Source organism: Orbicella franksi, chromosome 12 (assembly GCF_964199315.1).
Source record: "Orbicella franksi chromosome 12, jaOrbFran1.1, whole genome shotgun sequence".
Taxonomy (NCBI): Eukaryota; Metazoa; Cnidaria; class Anthozoa; order Scleractinia; family Merulinidae; genus Orbicella; species Orbicella franksi.
This window is the reverse complement of record NC_138156.1, coordinates 6,317,138-6,327,397: the sequence shown is the minus strand read 5'-3', so window position 1 is coordinate 6,327,397 and position 10,260 is coordinate 6,317,138. Positions and strand designations below refer to the sequence as shown.

At 37.7% G+C, this 10,260-nt stretch overlaps 1 protein-coding gene and 1 long non-coding RNA gene across 2 annotated transcripts; one reads left to right on the top strand and one right to left on the bottom strand.

Moving 5' to 3' along the window:
- Window positions 1–1,128: 1,128 nt before the first annotated feature.
- On the bottom strand, window positions 1,129–3,712 carry LOC145463816 (uncharacterized). The gene is made up of 4 exons (XR_014041361.1): window positions 3,326–3,712; window positions 2,709–2,768; window positions 1,881–1,950; window positions 1,129–1,202 (listed from the first exon to the last, which is right to left on the bottom strand). It is a non-coding gene; the product is annotated as an uncharacterized LOC145463816 (long non-coding RNA).
- A 1,705-nt stretch (window positions 3,713–5,417) lies between these two features.
- LOC145463079 (putative splicing factor, arginine/serine-rich 6) lies at window positions 5,418–9,606 on the top strand. The gene is made up of 5 exons (XM_081446795.1): window positions 5,418–5,548; window positions 6,279–6,637; window positions 8,145–8,186; window positions 8,491–8,561; window positions 9,029–9,606. The coding sequence occupies exons 2-4, from the start codon at window positions 6,279–6,281 to the stop codon at window positions 8,540–8,542; spliced, it is 453 nt and encodes a 150-aa protein (XP_081302921.1). The 5' UTR covers window positions 5,418–5,548; the 3' UTR covers window positions 8,543–8,561; window positions 9,029–9,606.
- The last annotated feature ends 654 nt before the right edge of the window (window positions 9,607–10,260 follow it).

Here is a 10,260-nt window from a genome sequence, read left to right as displayed (position 1 = left end):
CACGATCTGTCGATGAATTTCAAGAGGGCCTCACGTGCATGGTTGGTAGATTTGAATTGCAAACGAGAAACCAACATGGCGGCTATTGTGATTGATGCAGCGTCTTGAAGGTCATTCAAGGTCACTCATGCCGACAGAGGTTCGCGTCGACATTTTTATGTGGAACAAGCTATCAGGCTTTGATTCTTTTTGTTCAAGATTACAAATTGGCAGATACGACCATAAACTGACAAAAGTTGCACGGCATACTGCACTCAGACAGGAGCCCAACTCAAAGCAGTACCCGCAAACCAACGGATTTACCCCCCCCCCCCCCCCCCCCATTTCCACCAACTCATCATTTTTCAGTTCGAGAAACCGTCTCAAATAAAATGTGTTCGATTAAATTGTTGTTTACTGACTAAACATGTCGCTTTAGTCTAGTCCCCGCGTGGACAAAAATATTTTCAAGGATCGAATCATCAGTAGGTTATGAATATGTTTGAATTTTCCAAATCAGAAGCCAGATTTTCAAAACGTCACAAATGCAATCCAAAGTTCCATCTCTGGACCTTTGTGGAACTTGTTTTAAATCACAGGATTTAACTTCTCGTTGCAATATTCCCTTGACGCCTACAAATATTCGTTTTTTTTTTCCTTGCTAATCCCTATATATTTAACAATATTTGCGGTAATTTTGTAAATAAGTTTCCACGGTAACTAACAGCAATTCCAAAAGTAATTAACAATTTCCTGCGTCGAAAAGTGCCTTTAATTAGATTCTCGCGTCTTGCGCGCACAGAGAAAGAGAGAGATTCCCATATAAAAATGAAAGGTAAGGTACTTCCGAAATTTGGTACTGCTTCAGATATTTGATCCAATTAAATGGCTGCCGCTCAAGTTGTCTAGGTACATCTTTGAACATATTAACCAGAAAAATTTTGACAAAATCATTTCGCCGGACTGTTAATTATCAAAATTTGTGAAAAGCGACATTCAAGTTATTTTTAAGAAGTTTTATCTTCTAGCCGTGAGTATAAATTGGAGTTACGCCAGCAAAAATGTAAAACTTCAGAATCCCATCATTGATCATTCGAACATTAAATATTGTTGTAATTAAAGCTCATGCCATCAGAGAAGAATATGGACTCAGCCGTTGAGCAAGACATGTTCCCTAGCTGTGCAAGGCATTTCATCTGGCGCCTCAGCAGAGCAACACCAATCTACAAAAAGATAGACTCAGTTAAATCCAAAACTCAAGGAAATACGACCCTGGAAATAGTGAAAATGCTCCCTTCAACTTCAAATTGATCTCTTACTCCGTAATCTCCAAACTTACTCTGGAATGATCCATAAACACAAGTGATCCGCAGACTATTTTTCACACCTATCCCGAAATGACGAAGTTATTTTTGGAACGGGATAGCTAAACGATCTTAAGCTTCGACCATTTCAAACAGGCAATTATTGAATGTACTATGGGTTCCGTCCGGTAAAATTTTACTGAATTATTAAACAATTATAACTATTGCTAAATTAACTTGAAACTTTGCATTGGAAATACAAAGGCGGCGACAACTATGAACAATGTATACTTGCTATGTCTTGCTCTGACCTAATAAAGTTTCTAAATCAATTCAGCTTGTCCCTAGAGTGCTAGAGAATATAGCATTCACTTCGATTAACCCTCAACACTGTAGCAGAATTTGAAAAATTTCACTTCGTTCTGTAAAAGAAGGCAAGATACGTTTCAAAAACTCAGGTGCACGCGCAATTTATTCAATGCACATCAATCATTCGTCCCTGAACTAGCCGTGGTTTTCTAAATTCCTCCGAATTTTTAGATACACAAGCTTAGTAAGAAAAATGTAGAGGAAACTGAGTTGAGAGCTGGATGTTACCTGAAGTAAATATCTTGTCATACTGATGGGATCCTCTCAAAACTCTGTCACTATCGTCCGCCGGTTCATTCTGTAAAAAGAAAAAAAAACACTTGTGTTACGAATTATTTGTAGTCGTAACTTCACCATCATCCAAGTTTGCTCAAACCCTACATGCATTAGACCGAGTCTAAGTTGTCTCGACGGCAATGACTATGAAAAAGTTATACTTTACATGCTTCTACAGATGACGCTTTGCTCTGAGAAACGCGATATTTTCGAGATCAATTCAGTTTTTCTCTCGAGTCCTAGGAATATGGCATTCGCCAATAATAATTAACATAACGACATAAGCAACATAACGAGTTATAAAATTAATTATCAGTGCTATAACGACATAATCACAAATGTCGGTAATGTGATCATCGACATAAAGTTATAAAGAAATTAAAAGATCGCCAATTTTTTTCCTTGTGTCGTTGTTGGAGCTGGGAGCTGCATAGGAGCTGGCCACAATGTAGCTAGCTCTCAGTTGGCTTGAAAGCTTAGTTGGTAGAGCACTGCACCGGTATTACAGAGGTCATGGGTTCGAATCTTCATATCTTGTGTCGTTATGTTCATGCAGTTATATTGCTATTATGTAATTATGTCAGGATGTTCACACTGCAAACATAACGACACATCATCCTTCTTATGTCGTGATGTTTATGTCGTCAGTGTCACTAGTGTGAACTCCGTAGGTCTGAAAAAACGCAGATCGAGTTTGGTCATTTCAATTTCATAACTCCACCTAATTATCAGATATATATAATATAGCAAAGCAGCGAGGGAATCGAAACTGGATGTTACCTGAAGTAATATCTTGTCCAATATGACCCTCTGATATCTTGTCACTTGTTCGCACTCATTCTGTAAAAATTATAACAAATTAATTTATCTCCATTGTCTAAGTTTTCTCAATAGGCTCTTTAAACCGTTACTCGTCTTCCGAATAATACATATGTGAGTTTAAGTCGCCATTTTACTTAGCGTTATTCACGTAGATACTGAAAACTTAATCGACCAAATCCTGCAGCAAACAAAAATTAAAGAACGATTTAACTAAAACTTAATTATTTTAACGCCAGTTGACCGACTGCGCGTGGTAATGTAACATTAAGTTAAACAAATCCGAAAACAAGAATAAACTACCGCTTTTTAGACAAGACAGAGATTGGCTTAGCTGCGTGCAATTAACTTTCAAGAGACTGAAGAGAAGTGCGACAAAACTAGGAGACAATTTAGGTGTGCTATTTTAAGTAAAATGGCAAATTCAAGTATAACTTGGAATTTAGTAAATACGGCGGATTATAAATAATCGCCTTACGCTGACGAAATTATAGCCACTTTCTCAGCGCGGCAAACATTATTACTGCTCAACTAATAATTTTTGTACTACTTTAATAAATTCTCTGAACAGTTCCTACCTTGCCAAAAGAGTTAAAAACCCGCATTTGCTGGAAATATTCTGTGACATCTTTGTTTTATAAAAGCACGTGTTTGAAAGGGTTTACTTTGAAGAGAAGTCCACTCCTTTTGCAGGCCGAACGAGGGAAGCCGGTGAGTTTCTTGGTAACACAGAGCTCGTCAAGGAAAATGTGCCCAAAAGGAAAGTTTAAACTCTTTTTTCGTACTTCTGCAACTTTTGAAATTTTTAGCAAAAACGACAAATTGAACATGCGGCCGAACTGAGAGCAACGTGGCAAATGCTTCTTCGCGTGTTAATTTGAATTTTAAATTTTCAAATGCACGCACCAGATTGCGAGTATTTGATTGGTTGTTTTAAAGCGCGGGATTTTCAAAATATCTTTCCAGCGAACACCCTAGCCTTGCCTTTGAAAAGGAAGTATCTACGACTTATTTTTTTAAAACTGTTGCCAATACAACGTTACATATGTCATAATATTGATAAAAACTTTTCTAAGTATTGGAATGTGGATTTATCTCGTCACTTAGTTTATCCCTGCTCAGAAGCGGGAGGCCTCCATCCCACCCAAGGAGGCCTCATCGGGTTGTAGTTGGAGACTGGGGGAGTATTCTGAAAGGGCAGAATAAAGAGAATTTTAAGAATATAACACAAACAGTGGTGATAAACATTGTATTCCAACGCATTTGAATACAAAACTTGACGTTTCGTATGCTAGTCTACATACATTTTCAAAAGTGACCGGTATAATTTTTGGAAAACTATATATATCGTAAAAATGAGAGGTCTGGAACCTTGACTGAGAAAAATATTACTGATCTACAGCAATACGTTAACCTGTCTAGACAGTATATCATCATGAGGAGTAACAGCTGATAAAGTAACAACTTCTCACTACTGACATTGACATTATTGAAGGCTTTAGCTCTTAAATGAACAGAGTCTCTTTAATTTTGCAATGAAACTCAATTTTGCCGGACGCTAAAATGTCAAAATGGTCCCATTTTATGTTGTGACCAGAAGTTTTCACATGATCAGCAATGGCTGATGAATGGTCATTTTTAGCGGGGGCCTTGAAATGTTCTGTTTTTCTGTTTTTCTGTCTGTGTTATATTCTTAATCAAGCTACGATGGCCTAAGAACAAGAGTTTATAAGATAAAGAGAATTTTCTTTTGTCTCTAGCCCTAACTCCGACGTTATTGTACGTGCCTGCGTTTGTAGAATACAGATGAGCTTTCCCCTGAGTCCAAGGATATCACGATTATCCGTTTTGTGGATCAGATGCATCCTTACTGCTAAGTGAGAAGAAACTGCAGATTTATAACTTTTGCATCATGCCAGACAGTAATTTTGAAGAGATGGAAATCATCAAGGTAATCTAGGCTTAGCCCTTCATCTCTCCATGGTTAAGCCCAAATCGTCTGAATTTTTAGACCCTTTTTATAATGAATTGTATTTTGCAGTCCTCGCTCTCTCGCGGCATCGGCATCTACCCGCTTCATCCTGTTTTGACCGGTTTTTTTATTCGAATAAGTGGCGCTTGTCTGATTAAGCGACGCTTCCGAATAAGTATCGCACATTGCAAAGAAAATATTAACAAATGCCACCTTTGAGCTGTCCAATCAACGTCAAAACCCTAAACAAAACACCAGGCTTGAGCTGGGATTATTCGAAGACGCCTTAGCTTATACCCGATATATAGATACTTGACCTTGATTGGGAAAATCATAGAGACCTTGACATTTTAAACTGAACTTCGTTGGTTGTTGCTGCTGTAGCTTGCGTTTATAGATTAAAAATAGGAATAATCTGGATGTGTTATTCTTTTCTTTTTTCGGCAAAGGGTTTTTGATACACGCCGACCGCCAAAGAAGCCGCGCCCTCTTATGCGCGGAGCATCAAAAAGTTGGAAATTTTAGAAAGTGTCGGGTCCTTTTTAAACCAGATGCGGTGGGTATTCTATCTTTTAGGATTTTACATCGCGATGATCAATATTAAAATTCCTATTGGGAGCCCTGGCCCCGCAAAAAGAATCGGCCGCGATCTCTCCCCTCACCTCCCCCGCTTTTCCGCGCCTTTATTTTGCCTCGTATGGGTGTTCTATAGCCCGCGCACGCCTGGGAATAGCACATGAAAAACGCGTTCGGTCGAGCAAGTTCATTTTGACGCTGTGCCATTGAAATTGTTTAGAAGCTTTGTCGAGATTTAACGCTGTGTGTTAAGGTAAAGTGGACTTACGATTTTGTTCCCCTTTGCTCATAGTAGCATTTAAAGCGACTCAAGCGTCGAAATTTATAATTTAAATTGGTTAGGCAACGAGTTTTCGACACGGCAGATTTCAACATGGCGTCGCATTATTTGGGCGACCACGCAATTAGCTCATTGAACAAATTTGCGTTTAGTTCACATTGTAACTTGTCAAGAAGCTTGATATCCTTGCGTTGCTTTGTCTTCACGGAAATTGGCCAGTTTAGAAACCGAATTAAACATTTCTTTGTCCACGTGCTCGGTGAAAAGTGATGTCGTTTGCGAACAGAGAAGAGGAATTACAAAAACACAAGTTCAATCGTCTACTGGCGAGGTTAACCTTTTAAAGGATACGGTATTAGCAATGGGCAGTACATATTTGCACTGACACGGGGTCGTTTTGCATGTAGACTGTCCGATTTGCGTTTGAACTTGATTTTCTGTCGACTCCAGTTTTCGAAATCTTGTGAAATTGTCAACTTAGCCACAAAGCATATCGTAGAAAAAAGGCACAATTATTGTTGATTACTTGGTGATAAGTTACAAAAATTATAAGGTTGGTTACCGTGAGGCAAATCTAATTGAGTGCAAAATACAAGCGATGCAACAAGGAGGATACCTGAAGTTGTGATCTACAGCTCTTTGACATAATGAATTTACAGGCGGCAAATGTGATAAAATTCTCTGTAATGGCCATTGCTTTTAGATGTCCAGAGGTCAGTACCACAAAGTGTATGTTGGAGGACTTGGAGAAGAAGGAAGAAAAGAAGAAATAGAAAAAGAGTTTGAGAAATTTGGACCACTTCACGATGTTTGGGTGGCCCGTAATCCTCCTGGCTTTGCTTTTGTGGAATTTGAAGATCTGCGTGATGCAGAAGATGCCATCAAGGCCCTAGACGGGAAAACCATCTGTGGAATGGAAGTTAGAGTAGAAATGTCCCGACATCGTGGAGGTCGTGGCCGAGGTGGTGGTGGTGGTGGAGGTTACCGTGGTGACCGCTATGGTGGTGGGCGACGCGATGACAGATATGATCGCTATGATAACAGATCAAGATCACCTTATAGGTGGGTTTTTCTGCTGTTTGAATCTTAATTTGTCTCCAACTTTTGTAACATTTTTTTCTGAATCAAATGGACTACGAATTGCATTCATTCAAGGTTGAAATATTGACTCTCATTACCTATTGCTAAGACTCACTTTTACTTGGTAATACATGTAGCTCTAAGAATTTGATATGTCAAGTTTTACTGTAGTATATTTTCATTCTCAATATTTGAATCATGTCTTCTAGGAATTTTTGAGTTTAATAATGCAGTGACAATTTTTGACTTGGTTAACTTTTCCCGCACTAGTTTTAAAGATATTAGCCGTTATTTTTTCGTGCGCTTGCAGTCAAGGGCAAGGAGGTAGCAGCAATTTTAGGCTAGATTTAGAACTTTAACTGCATTGTGTGATTCGCTAGTACTGACTATGTTGTGTAGTGCATTGAGACATGTTAATTTGTATTTTATTGTTTCTGTCTGGAACTGGTAAAGACAGTGTTTACCCTGTTGCCATAGTCTTTTAGTTTTGACACCAAAGTAATTGTTTGGGTTATTCTTTAGGTTCATCCATACCTCGTCCTCGCATCTTTGCCACATTTTTATGGTTGCAAGCTAAGCAAGGTGTTGAGGTTTAAGCTCTTCTTTGAACTCCATCAAAATTACCAGTAGTTCAAGATGTTCAGCAAAACATCAACACACGACCAATCAATCGACCTCCAAAATTCATCTACCTGCCAACAACCTTTTCAACCAACTTGACTTCCCTTCATTTATAAAATCAACACCACACCCCGATTTAGTACTCTCGGATACTGATATGTATGGACCGTGAAAGTCACTCTGCATCACTCAAATGTTGCCCAAGTGCAGTCATCAATGTGCATTGTTAGAGAACAACATGCACACCTCTCCTCGATTGTCATCATTCCCCAGCCATCTTTAGTTTTCCACTTCAGCATGTGATCCAACACATCAACTTTCTTTAACAAGGAAACCCAGTTTTCCTCTTCTGCTTTAGCATCTGCAGGTAGTGGTTAACATAGTTCAATTGCTTGTAATAATAATTATTATTAGCAAGGATTTAACTGTTGAGATTCAAAGGACCTTTCAAAGTTCTCACATGTTTATTTTTTTCTATTTTAACAATAAATGTTGTACTATTGTTATTTACATGTAGAAATCTGTTTTCAGTGATTGAATCTTCATGAGTGCTTGAACAATGATTTTCCAGCAAAGGAACTTGTTCCGTGACTGAACTATTAAAGAATTAACACATAACCTAGATTGATTTAATGGCTGGTATAATCTGTGACAATACTCACAAGATATATGAGGAATGTGTTGTGAGATATTGAGAGATTCTGTACTAAAGTTAGACATTGCACTAGTTGTAACATGACAGGCTTGGAAATCGAGTAACAAATATATCACTATAATAAATATTATTATTAGCTGGGAAGACTGCTTTTTGTTGCCAAGTATGTTGTACATTAATAACACTTTTATCTTTTTTGATCCTCCACTAAAGGTCACCACCACGCAGGAGGGGACGGTCTCCTGATCAGGACAGGTAAATGTACTCCAGAGTATCAGCTTCTTTTGAACAGAGCTTGATGGTTGTGGCCACCAAAATTGAAGGACAAAGAGTAACTAGTTTTATTAAACATTTCTTGTTGAGTAAATTGTGCAGCCAGTTTGATTACAGGTAATTACAGTGTAACAATATTTTGCTACAAGAGTTCAGAGCTACTCTCTTTTTCATTTCACCAGATGTAGTGCATTGATAATTAAATGTATGATGCAGAAGAATTTTCAAAATGTAATATTGACTGTTGACATTTTCTCTTACCTTATGTGTATTTTTTTTTCTGAAGGTGGCAGTCAAGAGGGGGACGAAGCCGATCTCGTAGCCCACGGCGTTTCTAAGCGACTTGTCACCAACAAGGTATTGTAACACAACTACAAGTCTTCCTTAAACTTTTAAATTAATTTTTCTTTCTTTGAGATTGGAGGATTCAAGTAAGCACTTCACTGCTTCACTTACAAATGCAGTAAGTACTCTGTTAAGTTAACAAATAAAATTGTAATGAATTGTAATAATATTTTTACGAGACTGCTGGCCCTCATTTTCTACAAGTGATCGACTAACTTAATTATTTCAGAAAGCAATTTCATAAAGTACATGTGATAGTAATATTATTACAAAAGTGACCTTTGCAAAACTTCAAAAATGGAATTTTTCTACTTGAGGTTGATGTGTGGTTATCTGCTTTCAGTGCTTCTATCATTAATTATGAGTCTAAACTTTTTTTTAATGTATCATGCATGCTATATTCTTATGGACTACATACATGTATTTATTGCTTTTTGCCTTTAGACCATGATCACAAGGTCTGTATTGTTAAATTGCAGATTTTCCCAGAGCTGAGGAATTCTACATCACTGCGAAGAAATGCTTTTGCTCACAGATGAGCGGCTTTGAACTTGTCATGTTGATGCTCCTGAGTTGTTTTTAAATTTAAAGTTAATTAATGTTTTTCTTCTGTAGTCTATAGTTTGAAACATATCAACATTATGATTTGTATCAATTTTTATGCAGCTGTAAGTGATAAGTAATAATCATACCCTAGGATGTCATTTAAATTCCTCCCATTGTCCTTTAAAAAATGTTTGATTTTTTCAATGGGGAGAATTTGCTTTTCGATGAGCATTGAAAAACCTTGTGTTCATTGTAACAGAATTTTTACTTCTTGATAAGTTCACTGCGTACATTTATTATTTTATCAGTTCTTCTCAGACATGTTATCTCCTAGAAAAGGATGTTCTGAAAATGTTGTGATTAACTTTTCAGCAAAAGTAATAGTATTTGTTGAAAAGGTCCAAAATTTTTGTGTGTATTTGCCTTTTTCACCAATATCTGTTATGCATTTTAGATTTAATTGTGCTGTGTAACTTGTGAAGCTTGAGAAATAAAACTGTTGACAGTGTGATTTCTGAGTATAGTGTTGTAACACGCCATGAAGTTTTGTACAAATCAGCCTGCAGTTCCATTTTTGCTGTCAAAACAATGTAATGAAGCAAAATTTTACCTTTATAATTTATTCACTGAGCTGAAAATTTACCATCTTTCATTATTTCACAAGCATGAAGCTTTTGGCATGCCAATCTTAGCAGTATGCAGGATGGTTCTCATATGTGAACCTGGTGAATGGCTTAGCTCACCTATAGTCTTGGCAGCTCAGTGGTTAGAATGTCCAGCTGGCGTGTGGGAGGTGATGGTTGCGAATACTGTTGGGGACTCCGATTTTTTCTTTGTCCCATGCTCATGGCAATGAAAATTTTATACGTATCAAAACAACGTAAGATGCAGTAAATGACCACGGATGGGAGAACTGGGATGCTTGGCTATTCAAAGTCATTTGAATGTAATTTGTCAGGCACAAACTAAGAATCGTATTCATATTGGCACGCAAAGTAACCCTTCTCCTCACCCACCCACACTATTGAGTGATCAGTGTTTGGCTTTCACTGTTTCAACAGCAGACTTCAAAGGAAAGAAAGGCTTTCCACCTCACAATTAACTGCAGGCAGACCACTCTATGTGTTTATGGTTAATAATTAACCACGAACACATAAAGTGGTCT